The sequence below is a fragment of the Salminus brasiliensis genome, chromosome 1 (assembly GCF_030463535.1).
Source record: "Salminus brasiliensis chromosome 1, fSalBra1.hap2, whole genome shotgun sequence".
NCBI lineage: Eukaryota > Metazoa > Chordata > Actinopteri > Characiformes > Bryconidae > Salminus > Salminus brasiliensis.
The window spans coordinates 23,180,057-23,206,478 of record NC_132878.1 but is presented as its reverse complement, the minus strand read 5'-3'; the positions used below and the strand labels follow the sequence as shown (position 1 = coordinate 23,206,478).

At 39.6% G+C, this 26,422-nt stretch overlaps 1 protein-coding gene across 1 annotated transcript in view; it reads right to left on the bottom strand.

The window, feature by feature from the left end:
* Positions 1–26,235, bottom strand: part of LOC140551426 (LHFPL tetraspan subfamily member 7 protein) — a 133,862-nt gene extending 107,627 nt beyond the window's left edge. Inside the window, exon 1 of the mRNA XM_072674853.1 lies at positions 25,384–26,235. Coding sequence (XP_072530954.1) covers positions 25,384–25,692 — 309 coding nt within the window. The 5' untranslated portion in view covers positions 25,693–26,235. The remainder of the gene's footprint in view (positions 1–25,383) is intronic.
* Between the last annotated feature and the right edge of the window lie 187 nt (positions 26,236–26,422).

The following is a 26,422-nucleotide window of genomic DNA, read 5'->3' as shown; positions in this document are numbered from 1 at the left end:
ATGAGCAAATTAAAGGAAATGACTTAGACACATACAGCATTCATAAGGATGAAAGCTGTGCATGTGACATGAAAATGTACCTACACGAAATGTAAATAAACATTTTACTGGAAATGATCAAATTCCATACTGCTTGCCTGAATGTTGTTTTTGTGATATTCCTTCTTTTCTCGCATTCTCACTTTGGTGCCTTCTTCTCTCCTTAGCGAGTTCAGAGTGGATAAGTTCAAACTGGGGCCACTCACATGAGGAAACGGCTGTGCAGCAACAGGCAGCTGAGGGCAATAGAGGCCGTTGTTGTGTCTCTCAGCGTGAGCTGGCCACACTTGCTCAGAGCACCACATGAGGAAGATTTGACTGAGTTACTTGATTTCCAGTGTGTGTGTGTGTGTGTGTGTGTGTGTGTGTGCGTGTGTGTGTGTGTGTGTGTGTGTGTGTGACTTATCCCACCTCCTTTCCCTCCTTTAAGGATGTAAACACAGCCATCTGAACACCACAGGGCTCCAGCATGAAAAACCCAGGGCTCCTTATGGTGTCAGAGTTAAATGGATTTGAGTTAACTCCATACATCCTGAACCTCACTAAACATCCAGCCTAGCCAAAGCCTATTAGGTCAGTTAGCACTGTGTCAGGCCCCTGCCTGAAAAAGACATGATGGGTGACAATGTAGAGGAAAGAGGAACAATGTAATCTTCATCATTAGTATAAAGGATGGGCCAGATTATGGCCTGTTATTAAATAAACAGATATCTGGTTTGGCATGTGTAGCCTAGACTATGACTCATTTATTATCTTGTCTTTTTGTCCTGTCAAATTTTTGACTGAACAGCAACCCTTAGATTAAATTTTAAGTTATATTATTCGGAAACTACTGATTTTCCAGTAACTACTGTATATTTTTGAGTTACTGCTATGAAGTGAAGTATTAAGTATGGGCCTTTACACTGAACATACAGGTCTTTACACCTAATACACAATAATCCAAAAATGAATTTAATAAACAACACCACGTATTTTTTAAACAAAGCTCAGAATAAAAATATCAGTTGGTTTGCTTTAAATAGACAAAACATCTTAAAACTTAATTTAATGTTTTAACCCCAATATAAATGTTCCAGTAAACTAAAATTCCTTTTCCATTCGCTGCATATAATAAAGCAAATAATAAAATCACTCAAGTACATACAGGCTAATTTAACTTTTTGTGAAGCAGGACATTTCCACAACATATTGCTATGAAATAGTCCATAATAAGTAACCAGAGTTTTTATGTGTTTTTCATATTTTCTCTTGAATTTGAATTATTACCAATTTCCATCCTCTACTTAAAACATAACATCATGCTAGCAGCGCTGGAAGAGTGAAGGCTAGCGTGTGCTTTTCTAGGTCACATGGAGCTAGCTAACCAAACTGCTGTTAACGCAATGCCACTGAACTGAATGCCAACACTGACCAGCGTCAAGCTGAGAGAGAGACAGGGAGGGCTCATTCATAATCCTACATCCAACAGCATTCAAATGAACATTTCTGTTCCAGATACATTTCCGGTTCTATTTTTGTTCATAGCAAAATACCATTCTTTTCCAGCTTTCATTTTCTTTCCTGGAAATGGGCGAGATCCCTGATTACAACACTACAACACTGCTGCATCCAATCACTACTCATTTTTTCTCTATGTCCTTCTACCTATTTCTGTTAAGCTCCTTTTAATGCTGCAGCTATAGAAGTACAGCTCTTGCTCCATCAACCAGATTAGTGTGTCACTCTAACCAGTGAAGTCTTCTTCCCAGAGGCTCTTTCAGGTGTAGAAGGTGCTGAGTAATGAGAAAACTCAGGCTGAGCCACTATTGCTTTATAATCCAGCCCAAGTTCTCTAATTCACTCTCTGAAACTTTCTATTTAAATACACTTCATACATTTTACCTACAACGAGAGTAAAAACATCATTTTGTTGACGATTCAAATCCATCTGTGGTCTTCTCCAAAGGACTCTGCTTACTCAGAATGGCTGCCCCACTCTGTCAAGAAGTTTATTTTAGCTAGTGTAGACTAAAGTAAGCAAACACACCATATTCTAAACCAAAACAATATCTGAATGTATTTCAACTGTTTGACTGTATCATGTTCATTCGATTTCTCATCAATCTATTCTTTTGAGGCTAAAAAAGAATCAAATCTGCATCAAAAAGAATATTCTATCCTGTGTGAATGCTGATATCTGATTCACAAAACTCTCTATTATGTGATGTGTGAAAACATACTCTCTAACATACAAATGCAGATAAAACTGTGAGTTCAGATGGGGTCTCTTTACGCTGTGCCATGTATATTTATATAACTGCAGCGGGTGAGAGAGCAGATCAACGCAGCGTTGCTCCACTGATGGGCTGCTCTGCGTTCACGCTGAAACTGCAGTTATGACAGTTATGCAAGGCTCTTAAGAGACTACAACTACTGGCCAGCCGCTATTGAGGGAAAAGCACCAAGTGGAAGTTTAGACAAGTTATTTCTGGTTCTTCAAAAAGCCTGCTTTTAGCAGTGGGGAATAAGGTGGACCGCTGATGATGCATTTGAGAATGATGTCCCTAAACAGTGGATAATGAAGCAGAGATGACCTAAATAACATACTTAAAAGGCATTCAGCATTGCTGAATGAGAAATGTATTTCTAATTAGGTCACTTTGATGAGGTGCTGATTCGGTTGATGTTCAAACTAATTGGTCAGATATTAGGATAATTTGTGCTTGAGTACATCTAAGGGACTGCTTGTAATATAAACGCAGCAAAAATTGCTTTTAAATTAGAACAAAGAGAGAGAAATAGAGAGAGAGAGACACTCACCCACACACACTAATAAAAGGGAATAAAAGGGTCAATAGTCCACTGTTACATGTTGTGCTACAGCATTAGTTCCTCATGTTAGTACCTCTGAGTCACGTCACTCCTGGCAGAAACTGATCTATACAGCATTCCCCCCATGTCTGACTGTAGGCAGTTCAGGACTTTCACACTGTTACTAATGAGAGGTAAACACACTCCATCTGCCATCACAAATTCCTAAAAAACTGTTAAAAGTCTAGCTTTGTTTGACTTCACAAGCACAGTGTGCTACCTGGATATTAAGTGTGTTTAGGGGATTGTAAAAGTGTTTAATAGCTTGACTCAAATTTTGACCATATCAGCTTCTTTGGTCTTGCCTTTAAAGTGTTCCTTGTAAAAACTGAAATTGTTTTTTTCTGAATAATCACCAACAAAAGACCATAAGGTTTTAAAAGTGAGCTATTTGCTCTAAAATCTGTCATTATGACAATATTTATAATACTTGCTGCTAAGATAAAAAGCTTACCTACTAAAACAAGTGTCAAAATGGAGGATAAAATCCTGATCTTTTCACAAAGAATATTCAGTGTTTATGATACAGCTTCAAGGGCCTGAAATAAAGTGCTCTTGGATTAATAATTATAATTCTTAAATACTTCTGAATAGTTTCATATTGCCCAGGCCTAATCTAAGAGCAGCTGAAACAGCTTGCAAATTAACAAAATGTTGGCAAAATAACAAATAACCTGTGTATTAGAGAAAAATGCACAGGCCTGATGCTTTGTGAAATGGGGTTAAAGAAATAGCTCAACCAATTATGCGAACAATAAGCAGATTCTAGCAGTCATTAATTGGCATGATGATTTGCATAACGGCTGGTCATTTATTCACTGTTTGGGAATGTTAGCACTTCAACTAAACTGTTTTGACTAAACTGTAATAAGGACATAAAGCCACAGTCCTATTTTGTTCTAAAAGAAAGAAGATTGTCCCAAAACAGCCTCATTCCTTGACATACACTCTACTGAATGGATGGTGATGCCCTGTGGGGGTCCAACATGGACCGAGGGAGCAAAAAACAGAGGAGAGAGATAAAGCACGCCCATCTCTTCTTCCTCCTGCTTCTTTTCAGATTGCTTCTCATTTTCCAAACCTCCCTATGGACTTTGGGCAAGGAAGGGTAAATAATAAATCAAAATGACAAGGCGGATCAGAGCTTGTATGGAAGTTTTTTGGGTCTGCGGGGGCATTTTCTATGCGTGCTAATGATGACATGATGGCTCCAGAGCCAAGCGAGAACCTTACATTAATGGGAGAAAAGGCTTTTGAGGGCTGGATTATTTGTCACTTCCTTTGTGTGCGCCTTGGGGTTAAACAGCCGTCCCACTGGCCCACTGGCATAGGCTTAAAATGGACTCGGAGAAAATGTGCCAGCCCGCTTCTTCTCCGATGCTCTGTTGCACAAACAATTTGCAAGAGGTAACTGGGAAAACGAGCTGCGCATGTAAATGCAGTAAAATGTATTCAGAGCAAAATAGCACACTGGTGAGAGGGGAGAAAGGCAAAATTATACAGGACCTGTCTGGTGGTGGGTAAACAAACAATGGATCACAGCGTGTAAAAAAACACCACTAGTGTGGGATGTTAATAAACCTTGTGTGTACACTTAAGTGAAGTATAATGAGGGAGATTGTAACCCCATCACTACCATGCTTTTTCAGAGACAGCACAGTACTGGGTGAAAAAGAGCTCTAGAGAAAGAGAGAAAGTGAGAGAAGGGGGGGGGGGGGGTTAAGAGAGTGATACACCGTTTGCAGTTAATAAAACGTAACTTATACACTCTGTACTCTGAACCCAGTAAGCAATCGTTCACATTGTTACTATGCCTGTCTTGTTCAGATAAATATAGGTCCAATTATAAATCACACTTCTATGTTTTATGACTCCGGCAGTACTACCACTGTTATGCTTAATACTGATCCCTGAGGTCTGGCTTTAGATGTCTAGTGGTATTGTAGAAGTCTAGAGTTAGTGTTGTAGGTTATGCGTAACTTGCATTTCTTGTACTAATTAATTACATATTTTTCATGTTTACATGATTCATGAAATAGTTGGTTATGCAACAAATTACATTTAATTTCCATTTTTTAGCAACATATTTTTGACTTACTTTAAATCTACCACTGCAACAAATGCATAATTTCTCCATATGTTTAAATAAAAAATAAGCTATGCATCTGTGTTGACAACTTTAAGCTAATACGGAGTGCACACTACCACAGTGGAGGTACTGGTATGGCTTGAACTTGCATTGCCACTTTTTGGAATGGGCTAGCTAATCGTTATTGATGATGTGAGTCATGACAGTAACAGCAAAGTAAATCCAGAAGTCTTCAGAATCATTCTGTCTGCCTCCAGAAAAATGCATTCATGCTAATTAGGGTAACTACATCATGTAGCAAGACAAGGACCCAAGACAGTTCTTGGCATTCAGACAAATGCAATGTATAGAAATTGCAGATATGAGCATGATTTTGGGGAAAATTGGTAGAGAGTTTCTAGTTAGCACATCAGACCATCAGACGCAATTAAGCATTCAGTGTAGAGGGTAAGCAGCGTGCAGATCTCAGAGAAGGACAGCCTGTGGACACGCCTGAGGAAAAGAGAGAAACCCCAAGGCAGAGCCAAGCTTACTAACGAAACCTGAAGTTTTCTAAAAGCACAAGACTGCCCCATCTCACCGCACTTACAGGTACTTTCAAAGTAGGTCAATACTACTCTCCTCATCAAAGCAGCACCGCTATGCTATCACCAGCTTTCTTCCATTCGCTCGTAGACTGTGAATAACAAGAATTAGTCGATAGCAAGGGCCTGGACATAACAACCGTAATCTACCTTAAGAGATATTATCTACCTTTGATGTCTTAAAATGGATTAAGTCAATGGCAAAATGTAGCTTTTTTATGTGTGTTCGAGATTTCAAAGAGGTCCAAAGGTTCAGAAGAGCCGTCCTTGAGTGCACCTCTTTCACTTTCCCCCCACAACTTGCAGCATACTTCTTTCCTGCATTTATGCATGACTGGCTCTGGCCTGCCACTGCTCCCCTGCGCTGGGCGTGTATAATTCATCACAGTGCACAAACTAGCAGAAGCACTTCCATGTCTGCCAGAGCTGCCGCACAGCCTTTGCTGATCAAGGCCCAGCCTGAAGAGGACATCCAGAAAGGTGTCAATTTTACCGTCAGATGCTTGAAGAGAAGCAGGTTTGGCATAAGCACCTGACTTCCACCAGTAACTACAATCAAGAGCAGTGAAATAGCAGTGAAAAAATCACCATAGACACTCCTAGAACGAATACACATTCAGCTGGTGAAAAAGCTGCCACAAATCATCAGCTGGTCTATTTCAACTTCTTATTCCCTTCTGACTTCTGCCACTCAATCACGTTACTGTGATTCTCATACATGTTCAATTACTTTACCTTCTAAGCTTGTTCATAAGTCACTACTTTATAAGCTCTTAGAATTCCACCCATTTTTATTAGTTTCTTTTACATTCAAATAATTGCTCAAATATGCACACAGTTCAATGTAAGTGTTTGGGCACCCCAGTCAAATTATTGCATTTTTGCACACTCTAATCCGCAAATAATATTTACATTTATGGCATTTAGCTGGCGCTCTTATCCTAAGCGAATTCCAGGGTTACTCATTTTACAGAGGCAGGCCAATGTAGTGTTAGGAGTCTTGCCCAAGGACTCTTATTGATGTAGTGCAGTCACCCAGACCGGGAATCGAACCCCAGTCTCCCATATGGTGTGGTTGCTCACTGGCAGGTAGTGGTGTTATCTGTTGCACCAAATATTTAGACAGACAAAAAAAATAAACCTTGGCATGTACAAAAGGTACGGCGAGTTTAATATGAATATATTGGGGGGGGGGGGGGGTCCAATACATTCAGCAAATAAAAAGTAATACTGCTCCAAAATTTACGATCATGTTATATCATGGAGACCACAGTCACCAAATTTAACCCAATTTAACTTGAGGGACTGTGTTGGAAAATGTCTAGAGTTTCGTGAAACAAAACCTATAAAATAAAGGGAGGACCTTTTCAAGGCCTAAACATTTGTTTTTTGGTATAAACACTAAATTACTTTTAATACCAGTGAATGCATTTAAATAACACATTTTTATCAACAAGTTTGAGAAAAGAGGGATGTTTTTTGTTCGCTCAAAACAAAAATGTATGGAACAGTAACTTAAATTAAATTCAACTTAATAAAATATTTCCTTTACTATGTACTAACATAAATATGGCATTAGGTGAAATGTTTGAATCTCCACTTTCCACAATATTTCTGTGCTTGTTTCAGTTAGCTACAAGTGAGAAACATAATTGAAGGCAAGTTGTACACATCACAGGGAATCTATGAGGGTTAAATTACAATTCGTAAAGGAAAACAATGAAGCTCAATGTAATCTAATAACTACAACTGCACGCTCTAATACAGCTCCTGAGGAAATTGGTTCCTAGGCATGCAAAAGTGGGACAATCATTATAGAAGTCTGCTTATATAAGAAGCCTGGGCAGTTTAACAGTATTACAGACTGAATTGCCAAGCTAGGAAGAAAAATTGCATCAGTCAAATTGTAAAAATAATGACTTACTATGGGGGAAAAGCTTTAAAGAGCATCTCTTGAATCTCAACTAGCCTTGAGCTCTCTGTGGTCGACCCATTCATTAAACATGATGTAAGTGCAAGGGGAAAAATAATACGCTGCACAATGCTTTTCTCATCAAATGAATTTGTTACAATGTGACTTTTAATTAGCGAAAAGCCTCGCCTGTTGCCTGAAGCTCCAGCTGTGGAGCGTGTGTAGGAAGTGACATCTGTGTAACAATAGGTCTATCCAGCAGGGCAAATTACAGGTCGTGGTTATTGTACCACAACATAACCAGCAGGATTAACGGAAGGCTCAGGCTAAGTGCATGTGTAATACCCAGCTCAACAAATCTGCGGCTGCTCTTATGAGGCCGCAGCAGCTAATAAAAACTGTACCAGCTGGTGTTGGTGTAAGCTGTATATAAAGTTGCTTTAATTTGACTACACACATCATTTATTCCAGTCCACTGTGACTTATTCAGTAAGGCATTCAGATGGTGATCCATGTCAAATTTAATAGGGCTTCATATCCTCCTTAGAACCTCAGCAATACCATTTCTAAACTGAAACCATGGCCAAAATTTAGGACGAAGAAAGATAATCTGAATTCTGAACGCATAAGGCTAAAGTGATAGTCCACTGCCCTGAAAACGTTCTTTGCAGTAAAATCAGCAGTGTTGAAGAAGTACATATGAACCTATAGCATACTTATATGAGGGTATGAGCCATTTACCATCATGGAGCTCATTTAAGTCAATATGATATACTTAACTGAATGTGAATTTATTATCACATACTAGCACAACTTAAACAAATGTATTATAATGTTCAGGTAGTTCAGGTAGTATTATATACACCATACAATGCAATATGACTACATGAACTATGCTATTCGTCTTTTAAAATGTTTTCCTCAAGCATTGCTAAAAATACTGCTTAAGCTAAAAAGTAATGGTATGTCTCAACAGACATGCACAAAGGTTAAGTGGGAGACGTGGGGTCAATTCCCAATGTGGGTGACTATGCATAAATACATCAATTGGGCAAGACTCCCAACACTACATTGGCCCACCTCTGTAATATAAGTAACCTTGTTACCTTGTTAGACTGGTCGCTCTGGATAAAAGCATCAGCTAAATGCAATAAATGTAAGTGTAACTGTACAATTACTTACACAGGCATTATCCTACTTTCCTAATTTTTAAACAATAAAGTGCATATTGGAGTGTGTTACAGATTTTTTGACAAATAACAGCCTTTGACACGAGGAGTTGCTATTGTTGTGTGGATGCAACACACTCGATAAGCCACCTAGGATGCTTTTCCAAACGTTGTATTTATGCTCACATCACACTTCCCTCTCAAAACTACATGTTTTTTACATGTTTATCTAAATGGTACAGATAATGTAAGATACTAAAACTAATTTTGAAGCAGTTGTACTGGTCATTTCATCATGAACCTGTTACACAAAGTAAAAATAACTCATTTAAATTATGAAACATAATAAAAAAATATATATTTATATGAGCAATATAACTGCATATTCTTATTATAGTATTACATTATTAATATAGGTACAATTACTAAGTAAAATGACTATAATAATGACTCTAATAAATTACTCTAAAAGTGAATTACTAATATAATCAGCAGTGATGGCCACAAAATAAAATGATAATTTTTACAAAACTAGAGTGCATGTATTTGTATGTACGTGTGTCCGTGTCTGTGTGTGTTTGTATATTTGAAAAGTAGCTTATGGCAATAGCTGGGTTCTATACATCAAGCCAAGCGAACAATCAGTTACACTAAAAAAAATGGCTCTGGGCTTGCAGTTCAATCAATACATAAACTACCCACTGCGTCTCCTGCAGAGCTAGAGGAGCTGACAAGCCGCTTAACAAATGGACAGCGGCCATAGCCAAAGCAGCGACTCAGCATTCTCTCCTCCACTGAGAGCAAGTCTCTGCTCATTCTGTCCTTCATTCTTTCTTTCCCTCCTTCTGCCACATTCTTGCTTTCCATCAACATCTTTTCACTTTTGACCTACACCTTCACTTCTTTCTCACCAAGACTTTTAGCTCTTAGTCATGTCTATGCTCTCTATAGCTCGCCCTGCTTCTTCTGTCCTCCGTCAGCCTTTCTTTGCTTCTCTCTATTTATTTTTTTATTTATTCAAAAATCCTGACTTTTTTCCTTCCTGCAAGCTGCCAGGCTGCGCTGCTAACAGGGTCTTGAATGTCACAATGGCAGAGTGGAAAATCAATAAGAAGCAGATACTCAGGGAAGGCAGTGGGTGTTGATGCGACCCGCTATAATTCTGCAAATGCACTTCACTGACAAGTAATAAAAAAATACCAATTTGTTATTTTTTTTAGAAACATTTTCTATCCATCAGCCTATGCAAATTCTTCCTATGCATCATATTGTGACTGTCATGCATAAACCTTGTATGTCCAAAATGGCAATTTTACAGGAGAAGTTAAAAATTCCTAACTTTCAATGGAACGCAGACGTGTCATTCTGGAGCATTTATATTGGTCCATTCATCATGAAATTTACACAATGTAAAAAACAACTGCCGGATTCAAATTATGTATCTAAAACATCAATAAAAAATGCAGACACAAGGTTTTGGCATGACAGCAACAATATGTCTTACCCATGTCTTAAAGGGCTAATATACAATTTAGGTGTACATTTCTGTGGGTTTATGGACCAAAAACAATTAAGCTGAGCATTTTGCAACCTTTATTTAACTAGAATTAAGCAGACATAATTACTGTGTGCTAAACTGCTATATGCTTAATTGTTGGATATATGAAAATGCACTGATTGTGCTACTACAAAAACAACTGATTTTGCAGATACGTTTGAGAGACTATCATAAATTAAAGTATACAACATACTTTTTTAATTTCGTCTAGATTTCATAGATGTCAGAATCCAAGTCTATTTAAGGTCTGGTCTGGCCTGTTTTACACTGAGCCCTAAACAACTTTAAACAGTTTGAGGCAAGTGTGTGTATAACCCCAGTACAATAATCCTTTCCAATTTACTCCTTTTAGTCACTGTAGCCTTTTGTATAGTCCACAAGGTAACACTTCAAATCTATTTTGGGCATTTGCCGCATGCTAACAGATTGTAGCTACAAACATTACAAAACTCTGCTATTCTGTGCAATCTAGGCACTTGATCAAAACAGCAAACTGCTACATTTTAAGTTGTAGCAGCAAACACATATGTGGCACAGGCTTGTCAAACTCACCACATCGCATCTAGTGTAAACTCGACTTTAGCTTTGATTACTCATTACAGACATTTCCCTTGTAGCTTCAGCGCAAAACGTAAGATGTGAACTTCAGACACCAAACATATGTTATTTGTTCTACTTCGTGTGAGGTAGAAGGAAAGTATATATATTTCATATATAGTATATTTTTTAAACCAAGCTCTTACCTAAATATTATGAAGTTGGTTCATTACATCAATCAAAGTATTGAAGTATTATGTCTTGCAATACCATATAAACTCTCAAAAACAGTATCATTTTTTAAGAAATAGTTACCATGTACAGACTGGTGGCAGACCATGGTTTGGTTTCGTACAGTGTCTTCAGATTCCACTGTTCTGATTGCAAATAAAGTCAACTTTTCCTCTATTCAGATTTCATGTTTCATATTTTCACAGTTTCCTAAAAAACATGATATATCGCAGTATATTGAATTGTAACCCTTGTATTGTGATTTGTATCATAACTCCAGTTTCTTGGCAATTTACAGCCCTAAAATCAACTTTGAGAAACACTGATAATTTGAGATATAGCTAAATTGATCACTATTCTGATCTACTACTTAGAGCACAATAAGTCGTTTTCACATATGAAAATGTCAGGAGAATCGGGTCCAGACATTAGCCGGAGTTGCCCTTTCGCACATGTAGTGTACAGCTGGAGATTTTCCATGTCAGGCGCATTCTCACTACGTGGTTTAGTCAAGAGGCACGGCACCTGTGTAGCACATGAAAGGCATGGCATGAGCCACTGTGAATTCTCCAGAAAATTACCTGATCTATTCACACATGGGCATTACTAGGACATCACCAGGACTTTGTACTAGGGGGCTGGCAGGATACAATCCGGGTAACATCCGGTACAACTGATCCAGACATTTGTGTAAACATACAGCTCCCTTGGTTAACATTTGGAAAGGTTGTTGTTGCTCTTGCAGATTAAACTTTTGGAAATAAATGAGTAAACCTAAATACTCGTGTTTTCCACACACTTCACCTTTTAAAGCTGTTCATTTTTGTTTTGCATGTGCTGATATTAAAGGTAAAGGTGCACGTATTTGTCACTGTACAGCAAAATGTGTCCTCCTCATTTAACCCATCTGGTAGTGAACACACAATCACACACACACACGTGTTAGGGGCACACCCAGAGCCAACTCCAGCGCCCGGGGAGCAGAGAGGGTAAAGGGCCTTGCTCAAGGGCCCAACAGTGGCAGCTTGCAGAGCCCGGGAATCGAACCCACAACCCTGTTATCGATATCCCGGCGCTCTAACCGCTGAGCCACCACTGCAGTAAATACCTAACCTTTTATCACAGTTTACAATATTACTCCATTCATAATACTGTGTAGCCAAGTCCTTAGCCTTTACAAACCATCTGGACATATGCTATACATGTGATGGAGGAATGAACAGAGCATGCAGGGGGTGTGGTCTCAATAGCCCTTCAGTGTGTAATGTGCCATGTGCCTTGGATTGAGGAGCAGCTTTGCTATTCAACTGTTTTGGTATCATCTCATTATTTTAGCCAAGATTATGCTTCAGTATATTTTTACCAACTATATGCAAATTTCTTACCTTTAGCTTCGAATAGTTTACAGATACAGTACAATGATGATAGTGTATGACATAGTTCTTTTAAATTATCCAATATTTACAATAGATTCCCATAATTTCCCAAAGTTCCCAACATTTCCATGATAGGTTTACGTTTTGGAATATTTCCAAAAGCTAGTTCCAGAGCTAAAGTTCCCATGAAGAGATACTGTAAATTTACTGTAAATTTATTTAATTCATTTTCCACTTTTGCCACCCCTGTCAAATTGTTATTGAAAGAGCAGAAGCTATCATTGTAGCAAAGGATGTTAAGAGAAAATGTGATGAGAAGGTGTCTACAAATGTTCGGGCATAAACTTGTTCAACAAGTTGAACCAGCTATCCAGACATCTCTCACATACACAGAGACTGAACGCACCTTTTTCAAAGACATTCTCATAGGCAATGTATAACTAGCATAACCACACAACCAAATTAATCACCTCAAAATGATTGAAAAGTGACTGAGGAAACACAGTCTGTGTCCTGATGTGCCTTCCCTGTCTGCTATCTGCATTCCAGATCTCTTATTTCAATTAAGAAGCCGCTTTTTCTGAATGCCAGTGGGGATTTCTCTCAGAGTCGGGGCCGGCAAAGGAGGTGGCATCTCTTAGTAGAGACCATTGTGGCCTGATTTCCCACAAGGCAAGCTGTCAAAAAGCTCCTTCTTTATTGGGTTTGGTTTTTTGCGTAAGTATCCCATGTCTGCTGTGGGAATTTATCATTTATCATTTTTATCATCAAGTTTTGGGTCATTTCTCTGCTGAACTTCCCCCTTTCTTAATTCAGTTACTGTGGCTTGTTACAGTAATCAAGTAAACAACCAATTACTTTTAATAACCAATTAGTAGAGTAATCTTTTTTTGGAGGCTGAACCATTAAAACAGACATAGCTTAACAGAAACAAACCATGTACAGCATTTCAAAGATGTTATTCCGAACTGTTATTAAAACAGACGTTTAAGTGCGTGCTATATATATATATATATATATATATATACAAAAATAAACGACTTGTGTGTTTAAAAAATTCATATGACTGGACTTGTCACTTGCTTAACCTGACCGATGACTTGGGGACTCCACTTGCCTCGATTGATTCTCACCAGATTCTTATAAGTGTTCTCAAACTTGCTGCAGCCAAGAACAACTTCTTGTGGGGAAAAATGTTTTTGATGATACCCAACTGTTAAAAGTTTCCAGACTCACGTTTTGAATAACTGTGCTTGAAAAATGCTTGTGTATTGTCGGTATAATCAAGGTGCTTTGTAACCACATGTAGCTCAGCTAGCTTCATAGCCTTGTTTGCAAGGACATGGAGACAGATGACATTTTGATCTATTGTCACAGTTCTCACTAAAACCAAACTTGATGTGGTAGTCACTATACTTGAAATTTAGTTCATTTTAGTTGACCTAGTAAGTAATGAGTGGAAATGACATTAGGACATCCAGCACCATCTTTCCTTTGGCTCATGTCAAAGTGTATGTAGGTTCCTGCCACGCTTCCGTGTTCTCCCTCTGCCTCGGTTGACTCAACTACAACTACACTTTCTATAATCCACCTTCACAAGAAACCACTGTCACATGTCACATGTCTACCAATCCTGAACTGTTTTCCCTGTTCCTCCTCACCGGAGTACTGATCTCACACACCTGTTTGTATATACACCTGTTCAGTTTGTTCACAACTTTGTAAAGTATTGCCAATTCTACTGTTGCATACCAGGCAGTTCCCTGTTTCTAGTTTACTCTGTGTATGATCGCTGCTTGTTCCTGGTTGCTAACTTTTTGGTTTTGCCGCTACTGGTTAGTTTGCCTGGCTGTTTGACTCTCTGGTTTTAACTATTGCTTTGTTTATTGGTTTCCGCTCCTGCCTTGCATATGTTTGTTTTGGTTATCTTGTTTGTTATACTCCTAAGAAACCCATTGGTGGAGAACCTTTATGTTATATGGAGGATCTTTATATCTTATATAGAAGTTCTTCACACACATTTTTATGAAAACAGTTTATCACTGCTGATTTATCAAGAAGTTAAGTCATAATTGATTAATTTTTCACTCATTAAGAAATGCTTCTTTTCCCATGCTAATTACTGTAGTACTATTAATGTGATCACCCACTACCACTCACATCACTCTGTCAACACTGTCATCACCCTGCCTTGTTGACACTATGTGTGTGTGTGTGTGTGTGTGTGTGTGTGTGTGTGAGTGTATGTGTGTGTGAGAGAGAGAGAGAGAGAGAGAGAGAGAGAGAGAGAGAGAGAGAGAGCTTCATGCGGGGTCTTCAACCAAGAAAGATCTGACAAAAAAAATCAGGTCATTCAGGCCAAGGGAGCAAAGGAAAAATCCACTCCTTTCCTTGTTACTCTCATCCTTTCATTCTCTCTCCCTCTCTCTATGTTCTGCGCTGAGTGATCCTCCTCCCCAGGGCAAATGACCGTGCCACGTTACACACACTCCCCTCATAACACTTTCCTCACCCACCTAACCTCTATCACACATTAACAGTGGAGCATTTCCATTAGCCTATCAGGCACATGCATCCTATTCAGCAGGCATTACTGATGGGAATGAAACGCTGTGGAGAGAGCAAGTCTGCAGGTCTCTGCCTCGCATGCTGTAAATCTACCATGAGTAAAACAGCCCTGTGCGGCGAGTGGCTTCGATCTGCAATCTTGAGCTGCGGTCTGACCGTACACGAATAAAATTTGCCTGCTGAAAAAGCTAGTTCACATGAACAAGTTCATTTCACACGTCAAGTTCATCGGATTCAACTTCAACTTGGTACCGTGTGATAATAGAAAACAAGTTTTGTCTTTTGGAAAAAAAACAGCATGCTAATAGCTAATTAATACAGTTCCAAGACATCCAGTTTCTACATTGCAAACGACATTAGCTGTTTATTGAATCACTTTCCTCCAAATTACACTAACACTGTCTGTAATGGTCTGACTTTTAGCCCAAAGAAGAAAAGCAATGCAAAAGTCCAGTGTGACCACTAGTTTATTCTCCAGTCACAGACCAACTCTGTAGAAGTGCATGGGGTCATATTTCTCAGCGTGACAGCCAATACACAACCCCCCTGTGCCATTTTCATATGTGGGCTCTGCCTATAGGGAGATGCAGTACTTCATTCTGCATTCAGTTTGACAAAGAGAGAGAGAGTGAGAGAGAGAGAGAGCAGTGTGACCGCCATGATAAGACCCCCAGCACTGGTGGTCTGGTTTCATAAGTAAAGAGGCCTTAAGTGGTTCAGATGAAGGAGGTAACAGCTGCCTGCTCAAGATGCCAAATACATGCAAGCATCCCAAAAGGAGTAAAAGAAGGAGGGAGAAAAGAGAGTCTGCAATACTCTTATTAATCTTAATAATCTGTTAGAAAAGCACTTTATGCACTTATTTTCCACATACCCACCTTTTGCCACAATCTCTAAACACAAAATTAAATTAATATAATATATATTTGATATTTTATATTTTTCTCAGTCCAGTCCGTGTTTTTTAAGGAAGGACAATCAGTGACTCTGTGGCAGGTTCACGGGTGTACAGAGCTCAATGGAACTCCTACCTTGTAACTTACAGAGTCTAAAGGATCTGATTCTAATGTCTTTGGCAGATACCATAAGAAATCTTTAGAGATTAAGTCAATGCCTTAACTGGTCTGAACTGTTTTGGTGGCACGAGGGGGACTACACAATATTAGGCAGGTGGTTTTATTGTTATGGCTGTAACATTAGTGTGAGGCTGTATTCATTGATAAACTGATTGAGACAATGTGTTATCATAAGACATTTCAGCCACTCCTTATTTTTATACTGAGATTTATCGAGACTGTATTAAATCAAACTCAGAATTTTGAGAATTCTTACACCTAGTACAAAACTTCTATTTGACATGGCATTGGCTCTTTAAGCTTTTATGTTTTCAGTAGTGACCTTCTCAAGATGCTTCCACCTTAACATATGAACATAAAGTGCTCAGAATGCAATCATTTGCCCAGAATATGGGACGCCATATTGTCTGTACTTGGAAGATTTCCACTCAGACATAACTAATTTCCACAACACCCTCCACTCAAAGCACAAGTATTGTGAATCTGCCACTTTCGCTAAGAGATGAACAATAGACAAGGACTTATGCAGACACATTGTCCAATTACAATCAATGTGGTGTCTAGCCAAATCTCATTCACATGAGAACCATAACACATACACACATGCACAGTACATACACACACGTTAGCTGCCAGCTGGATGTGTCAAGAGCGGCCAAGTGTTACCCAGCATGCTCTGGGGCTGGGCTAATCCTGGCCGAGCATTCACTGCTTGCTCCCTCACTGTTGTGCTGCAGCTCCCCATAATCATATAAGCTGTTAACAAGTCAAATGGTGCTCTTCTTTAGCCCTCCAACAGCAACACACTCATAAGGCGGTATGTCTACCATAACCTAGCCATGCCCGGTAGAGAACCAGGACACTGACAAATTTGATAAAAGCACAAATGTGATTATAATCGCTTATAACGATTATTGTGATGCGCTCGGAACCTGCTGTAAAGCCAACTGGACTAAATTCGCTTAGGAACAGATTACAATGACCAAAAAACAAAATCGCTATGGTAAAATAACTAAATAAATCATCTATATAGTGAGGCAATACTTCTGGTCACAATTGCCTGATGCTTATCAAGTAGTAGTTGCTCTCCTCATGCCTGCCTCTTTGGACCACAGCCTGCCAGGGTCTGTGGGGGGCTAAAGACAGGCCTGTATGTCCTCTTGGAAGAGTAGGTTTTAAAAAGTCTTACAGCCAAATATGCTATGGTGGATTTCAGTTAATAGGCAGTAGTGGGGACCAAGTCAACATGTAAATAAAACTTTTTTCCACTTCAAGCTCTAATACCTTAAAAACATTAACAAGTTAACAGAAGGAACATTTTCAGGCACACCTTATGGATTAATTGACTTCAATCTCCTTCTGCAGGCCAACAGGTGGTCCCCATTTCTGACATTTAATCTACTTGACTGTATTAATAAACCAATCCCATTTGTAATTATTTTTTCCAGAACTAAAAATGTTTGAACAAGAAGGCACATGTAAAAGCATATACCAGTCAGATAATTACTTACATTTTATAGTTTGTCTGATTGAAAACACAATACAAAATACAATATAATGAGCACATACACAAACTTTATTCTGAATGAGGTTGCATGCTCATACATGAAAAAAAATGAATGACTTGTGCATCATTTATACAGCAATAAAAACATGATAGCACAGAAGAAGTGATAATTCTGCTCACTGATTTATTTTACCATGTGCCGTGTGAACAAGCATCGTACCTCAGTGTCAGATTCTCACCAGTAAAAAACAAAATGCTATGCCAGCAGATATCAGCTGGACAACTTTCTACCAGCTTGCATTTATGGTGAGCTCTACTGGCTTTTTGGAGAAGTGTCTGTTATGTCTCAAAGCACCACATGAAGTTGTCTGAGCATTTGAACGGCAATCCGTATCTATTGCATCGTGGCTGCATTTACACTTGACATTTTCACAATCCGACTGCTATCCAAACAACTCCAGACAAATTCAGTGTAAACAGGCTTAAAGAGCCCACAGCAGTGCGTAAGAAAAACATGTAGTATTTATCCTGTTCTCTCACAAGAGCAAAGGTGTAGGTAACTGAAGTGTTTTCATAACAGTGTCCATAAAGTCAGTGAGACTCATGTGCACTATGTAGAGCTCCTATGTAGCTCCTTACGATTCTAAAATGGTAACAAATGTCTTCTTGCAGGGCAGAGTAGTTCAGAGTAGGCCCACAGAACACAACTGGCCAAACCCAAACAGACACCTCGCTTTTGTCCACACCTGCACTCCACCTGTCTGTCTAATTCCTCTGGCATAGAGTTTGTTCAAACTATTTTCAGGGAACACAAGCCACATGAAGTGGCCAGATCATCAGTCATCTTCAAAATGTTGTAGTGGCGCTGTAAAAAGTGTGTGTTGTGTCTGGTGGGGGCAGGGGACAGCACTAGAATAATCTGCACACCAATGAGTCGTGGCAGAAGTGCATGACGTGCGCCTGATGAAAATTTAATGGTCTCCTCACCTTTATTAATGGCTACCGAGGAGTGGAGGTGGTGGGGCACCACAGAGACCAAAGAGCAACATCTGTTTAAAAGAACAACCTCTGTCAGCAATTTCTGCTGAACTATTTTATTTTTCTGTTCTTCGAGGCAGGGGTGTCTTCCCTACGGCGATAAAGTAAGTCTTGGATGATGCCTCTTGTGGGCTAACTGGAGGGAATGTGAGCCAGCGCACACAAAGAAAAGATGCTGCCAACAATACTGCTGATACAGACCTGATACTGTTGCAGCAGAGCCAGCAGAACAGGTGCAAAGCCTTAAGAAGTGGTCAATGCAGTCAAACCCAACAAACAAAAGATGTATTATTAAGAAACATATAATGACCCTAGTGAAAAAAGTAGACTCAAGTATGCAAAACATATTATCCAGTGCCATGTAGTGTCACACCTACCAAGGATTACAATGTCCAGATTTGAAGACCTTAGTTACAGACTTTTACTAACCATATTACCAATTACTATCTTTACTTATTTTTTTACACTATGACTGGAATCAATATTTAAATGTGGTTTTGTGAGAAACAAAGGATGGAAAGGGAACAATTAGGGCATTATCATCCTATGATCTTCATGAAACCAATTTGCCAACTACAAAACCAAATAAAGCAGTTAGATCAGAAAAAGTCCAAAAGGTAACCAGGTTATAAATTACTTTATAAATAATCTTAAAGATTACTTATTAAGGGTATGACTAGATATTGAATCCGTTCTCTGTTGTGTTCAAGGTAATCTGCCCAACACTGTTCATAGTATGCATGTATTCTTGCAGCTCATTGCAGCCATGCACTTTTTCAAATAATTTAAAATAATGACACTTTGTAAGGAAAATCACTTTTAGATGCCACTATAAAAATGCACCTAACCAAATAATAAATTAATTATTGCATGCATTACTTCATGCCACTATGCTAACAATGCTCATAAATAAGTAACGCGCTAGCATCTCGGAGCTAAGCTTTATGCCCACTCAGCTATGCATGTGGATATGTGCACATCACACTGTTGTCCTTGATCCAACTCTTCCATTCTTTAGAGTCCAGAAGGAGTAAATCGTCAAGCATCGAGTGAAGCTTTTCTTCTAGCCTTCACAATCCTGCTGAATCAAAAAGAATGGCGTTGCGATTTATTAATATCTCCTTTCAAATGCTAATTTCTTTTTTTTCCCCTTCATACATAAATCATAACTCCAGAGGTTGCTGGTGTTTCCGAGCGCAGAGAGTGCTTTTATGGCACAAAGGGGGCTGGAACGAGGCTGCTTTCTGTGCTGGAGTCTGAAATGAAAAGAGCTTATTTAAGAGCCGGACAGCTATGTAAAGGAACTTGGGCCATAGGCAAGGGCGCTGGCAAAAAGTGGAAGGACCGAGAATTCCTAAAAGACTTGTCTGTGGTTGTGTGTGTATGTGTGTGTGTTTGTTTATTTTCTTTATAAAAGGATGTACGTGTTTAAGAAACAGATGAAGTCTGATAGAACTGAACCAAAAATGCTTAATGAAAAACATTTTGTAGAGAATTTGGACTAAGATCAAAGGCGTTAACTAATAAAAGGCACATACTTCACATGATCAGTTACACTTTCATAGTGTAGTGTTTCATACTGCATAATCCAAAAAAACCCATGCAACCAAAAGTGGGTTCTCAATGGAATCGCTCAAAGAACCAATTGTAGCATCTTTATTTTTTGAGTGTGAAGAAAAGTCTCATCAGCACACAAACAATTTGGGCAGATTTTTTCTTCTATCCTGTCTCACATTATATGGTATTGCATTATTTCCCATGTCACTTCCCGCATGTTTTTATTTTTAGAACAAAACATAGGTTTAGAGACCACTCATGTAGTGCGCAAACCACAGTGACTTATAGATTTCTGATACCAAGACATGTTGTGTACTGTGAATAGTACACAAGCTAAGATTTAGATTCTGTGGTTTAAGGATTATCACCAGAAATGTACACTGTGCATTAAGTCCTTAAAGACTGAATGCAAAATGCTACATAAGCAGATCTATCTGCAATGTTCTAGGATCTAGGCACAGACTAATGATAAGTATTTTAAATACTAAAAAATACAGCAGAAAGTCTCAAGAAGCAAACAATGCAACCTAAAACCAATCTTAGACACTGCCCTAAGAGCCACTGAAAGAAAAGTGCACCTCAGCCCACACCAGCTACAAGACAACAGCTGTAAGCTACATTACAAGTGTGTTTGGTGGGTGTGTGAAATGTTGGGCTGTAAAAGCACTAAGGCATCAAGTGGTAAGACGAGGCACAATACAAAGCACTAAAGCCTCTATTCTCCAAGGTCAGCTCTGTTCCTGTAGAACATCTCAAGCATGGACACTTGATGAAATGCTTTTTTTTCTGCAAACCACTCTTGTACTTTCAAAGGAATACACCACCAGTGATTGTCAGCTTAATCCCAGTCTGCTGCCTCCGTATCATACCATTGATTGCTACAGACATCAATTTTGTTAGATTTTTCTTTTTCCCTGAAAAGAAGCGTTGACTTAAAAGTCACTTATTATGAAATCCAATGGGCAGTTGCTAACTTCTAAAGAAAAACAGTACAAACTGAATGTTTCTGAGCTGTTGACATGGGACTGATATGATTAGCCAACTGGTTTGGTATAAACTTATAATGCTTGTTTCCACAGTCTTACTGGAGAGCCACTGGTAGTTGTAAACCATTTTATAAAATCATAAAGTCATTCATAGCCAAGTCAAGTCATGCTACAACTTTGTTCCTGTTTAAACAAAAGAAAAATATCTGGACTGCATTTTACTCCACACACATTCTTGAAGTGCATTATTAATATCCTAGCATGTTAGATCATTGACTTATGGTGAATTCTGGTGATAATTCCTGTATTTCTTCACAATATCACAGAGCAAAATATATTGCAATGTCAATAAAATCAACAAAACAAAAAAAACATAAACAAAATTGCAGCCTTACTAACAATACAGGTCTCTCACACAGCAGAAAAATGGTGGATCCTTGAGTTGTCATGGTTCAATATAGAACCACTACCTTCACTAAAGCAGCCTTGAAGCATAAACAATGCTGATAATAGTTTTTTGAAAAATAGTCAAAATATATCTTGTATAAACCAAAATATGTTTCTTGTATAAATGTCTACCAATGGTACTTTGAAAATGCCTATTGGATTTTATTATAAGCGTTTGTTAGGTCCATGCTTCTGTTCTTTTCTAAGTACAGTCAACATACAATTTGAATCTGGCAATTGTTCTTTAAATTGTATCAAACTTTTATGATGAATGGGCCAAAAGAAATGCTCAAAAAAAAAAAACTTGGAATTAAAAAGATTTTATGTTGACTTCATTTCAATTTTAGAAGGTTTTTTTCTTCCCCTGTAAAGTTTTCATTTTGGAGATACAAGGTTTTTGTGTGACAGTAATGAATTGCTTTAAATGCAGCAGACAGAGGCTGGTTGAAAAAACATGGGCGTACCCTATTGCATTTTCATCAGCTTTATTTGTATATAAACATTTATTCTGACAGACAATTCCCTGTATGTGTCTGAAAAGAACAGAACAAGGTTCTTGACCCCACTGTTTATAAACAGTGATAGCACGCTAACAGGCCGAATTACAGAGCTTTCATCAGGCTTAACTTGCGGTAGCACAGAGTTGAGCTGAAAAGGTCAGTTTGGATCCTGCTTAAATCTACCTTAACTGAAGCAGAAAGCTTCTGCTGATGTAAAACCTCACTGGGGAAGGCAATCAGGTTGCTGAAGGATGTAGTTGTAATTCTGACCTAACACCTTGTGAAGGTCTACGATATTTCTATGACCTGAGCTGTGTGCACACTATGGACTCCCACTATGGAATGCAAAGAAAATAGCAATTAACTACTCAAACATGGTTCCAAAAGCTTCTCTATGGCATCCCTTAAGAACCCTTTGTAGCACCTTTATTTTTAAAGGTGTATGGCAAGATGTCCGTTAATGGCCAAAAAACAGGAGTTCAAATTGCTGCTTGCATGGCATACCATGGCATTCCAAGAAAAAGGCCGCCTTCTCCAAGTGTAAACAAAGCAATCAACATCAAAACATGTTTCTCCAGGCTGCCCTCTGGGTTCTTGCATCCACAGCTGCCAGTGGGTACGAGGAGGGGCAAAATGATGGGCCTTTGTTTCTGCATTATGGCGAATCAATTAATAGAGTCAGTGCTTTGCTGTTCTACACTCAGGTGGAGCACTTGCAGGGGCAGACAACAGGCTGGGAGCCCAAGAACTGATATATAATATACTGATATACATAGCTAGAGACAGCTGTAGCCTCCAAAACTAAACCTGTCATCAGCGTACATCACAATGAATTTAACACCACATTAGGAACCTCTCTGAATCAGTTTTTTTATTAAACAATACAGAGCAATTTGTAGACACCTGCTTATCCAATGTTCTGAAATCATTGGATGAGTATATTAAAATGAGTATTGTTCCCACCTGTTTTCAACAGTATCAGTCTCTACTCATCTGGGAAGGCTTTACTCTAGATGTGGAAAATGCTGTGCAGATCTGATTCCAATTCCAAAGATTATGGAATAGAGCTTCATCAGACAGGAGAACACAGTTCCACTGCTACACAGCCCAATGGAAAGGGGACTTTATACCCATCTAGCTGAAGCCTGGCATTGAGTTTGGTGACCTGAGCGCTCCCATTGGTAGTGCCTTTCTGTGGAGATTATACAAGCTGTGTAAAAGCCTTTGGCAGGAAAGAGTGGATCATAAAGTAGCCAAATCACTAATTAGAAAGGGTTTCTGAATACTTTTGGAAACCTAGTGTAGTCACCTCCCTATGCCAGGTGCACTGGCAGCGCTATCCTGTTTATTTAGTAAGATGAATCACATCTTGCTTTTCTATCAACAAGCTGTGGTGATACTATTGCAGTGTGGCTGCCCCCTCCTTTGTTGTGAATCATTCCTTCAGTGAATTATTTAACATGGCTGAGATGCTCATGCCATTCCGATGACCAGATGTCCGTGTTGCTGAAGCTCACGCATGGGAATGAAACAATGTGGTCGCACTGCAGTGTTATAAGTTGTTTGCATGCTCCTGACATTTACAGAGCAGCTGACCATAACAAGGAGGAGGGGGGGGGGGGGGGGTAGTAGCAAAACCTTCCTTTTCTCACCCGTATTCCGTCAAGGGAGCAGCTCTCCTACGCTAAAACTGGTTAATAGTTTATGTTAACACACAGATAACTACTCAGTTGGTTAACACTTTGGTACAGGGCTAGCAAACATACGGCTTCTGGGACGGAACTAGCCCAAGAGAGGTTCTAATCTGGAAGAATACATTTACAGACTATTTTCTCAATGGTAACCTTTTCACTGAGTTCAGTTCATTGAGTTCAATGAATCCACTCTCCCTAAATCGCACTGACACTGTCCTGTAGGACATATATCCCCAAACAGACAGTTAAACCCTGCAGCAGAAACAATCAGAATCTCTATCTTAGCTTGGGGCAGGACAACAGATTTTCAGAATCAGAGTTTGAACCGATCAGAATTAGAGAGAGAGGGCGGTTCTGATTTAGTAAAGGAAATTCCTCAACTCAGGAATCCGGTAAATGTTTTTAAGGCTCAAAATGATATTTATACACTTGGTCATAGTTTGTATTTCCACACTGTGTGGAATTTGCTGAATGTCAGTCAATTTTTCCTGCTGCCTCACTAAGACATAACCTGATGTGCTTCAGAGATGTTAGCTTGCACAGTTAAGAGTACTGTGAGAACCTGCAGAGTCAAAACAAACACTGCCACTGTTTATGAAGAGATTTCTTGGGATTGTTATGATATTATAGCTCTGACAGAGGCTTTATGTAGAGCTAAGAGTCAGTGTTGGTAAGTCAGTCAGTGGCCAGTTGTCATTTGTCAGTCAGTCAGCCGGCCGACCGCTGTTCCACTTGTACTCTTTAGCCTGGAATGTGCAAAAGTGAGTTTTTTTTTTTATTGTACTGGAGTTTTGGTTGCCAAATGTGTCTTGGAGAGGCTGATGTGTTTACACTGCTATAATGTGTGGCTCAGACCACCTCCTGAAGTGGTTTGGGCGATGGGTGTTTTAAATGAGGTTTGGCTGCGTTTACACTTGCAATTCAATGTGGTTTGGCGTTATCCAGATATCATCCTGATACTCAAGACGCATAAAGTGAGCAGGTGTAAACTGGGTCCGTGACGCCTCTTATGATGAACTATTAACCAAACATGGTACATAAGGGTAGAAAGCAGGTGGGAGTATATAACATTTTGGGGTGTCAGAGACAAAGTGGGGAAAATAATGGCTTTAGAAATGACTTAAAAATGATGAAAACAGGTGGAGGATAAATCATTGAGGATCATCAGATCTCATCGGAAAAATAAATGCCTAAAGTGATGATTTATGATACTTTTATTGTTAGGAAACAGGTGGAAAACAAAATGACACTGTTGACAAGGTTGCTGTTTAAAATACAATAACAAATACAATATTATAACTGATTATGCTATTTGAAAAAACGGTAGATCGAGCATCACACTTAACACTCTCTCTCCCAGTTAGGATGATCTGGACACCTATGGGAAACTGGGCCTTGTTAAGTTTGGGTGCTTTTCAGAAAAAGAGTGAGGGGGAAATAAAGACTATGAAATTAACTGTGTGGTGAAGCGTTTCCGAGCTTGTCTGAAAACAGGTGGGGTAAACAAGTCCTCTACAGCTGAGAGCTCCTTTCTGTGAGGGCGTTTCACAGTACTGTGTGAGACTGCGCTGAGACAGGCTATTAGCCTCACTGTGTGTCTGTAATTATAAGCTGCCCCTCACTAGGAGCTGGGCTGTCAGAAAACGCGGAACGCTCTCCTACCTGCCAGGAGCTTGAGGGGATCTCTGCGAACCTGCCCAGACCACCGAAGGTGTAGCAGCGGTACATGTGGTCCAGAGACTCGGAGCAGTGCCATAGCAGGCCGAAGCTGACCGAGTCCTCGCCTCTGGCGTGGTCCTTCACGATCCAGGCGGGAGAAATAAAACTGAAGCTGCACACGGCGACCAGGGCGGAGGACAGGAGCACCCAGAAACACCCCACACAGCTAAACATGATCCTCGCCGAGCTCGGAGACAGATCGATCCCAAACCCGGCTTCTTTACTCTGTGGAGCCAGCAGCAGTGAATGCATTGGGAGCGCATTCACTACGCGGGAACGAACGTTTAAAAGCCGCCCCACGACTCACTGAAAACAACTGTCACATCCGAGGAGCTGGGCGCTAGGTTACTGAAGATGTGGGGCTGTGTCCCGGTTACGGCGTTAAATCCGTTAAGGGAGAACAGGACGCCCCGGTCATTGGTCTGTCATTTGTAGTCTTGAAACAGTTGACTTTTGACCAAATCTTCAGTGCAGTAAATCCAGCGTGAGAGTCGCTCCTCCAGCGGACTTCACAACTGAAGTGAAGTGCTGGACAAAGACATGTCAACACCACCAACACAGGCGAGGCTAGGCGGGAGAACACAAACTACCCCCCCACCACCACCACCACCCCCCACTACACAATTAAATCCACCTCTCTTCTTCTATCTCAAGATGCAGCTTTTAAAAACCAGGTTACGGAGTCCCGTTAAACCACTCATGTAAACCCCTCTTCTGCTCTCCGTCGTAGGCTGTGGGCGACCGTTGCACGCGCGAGCGGCTTCTGAAGCTTCTGTCAAGTTAGCGTGCGTAGAAGTGCTGTCCGAATCGTCAGCGAATCGTTTAGTTGAACCAGTTCTTTTGAACGAACCTGTCGAACTGACTCCCAAGTCCAACGGCACAAGTTCATATATAGAAATGTTTTATTTTTAAGGCTAATTTTCATCACCACAATGTGCCCACATATGTTGAGGTTATTGCCTTTTCTAATTTAAATAATACG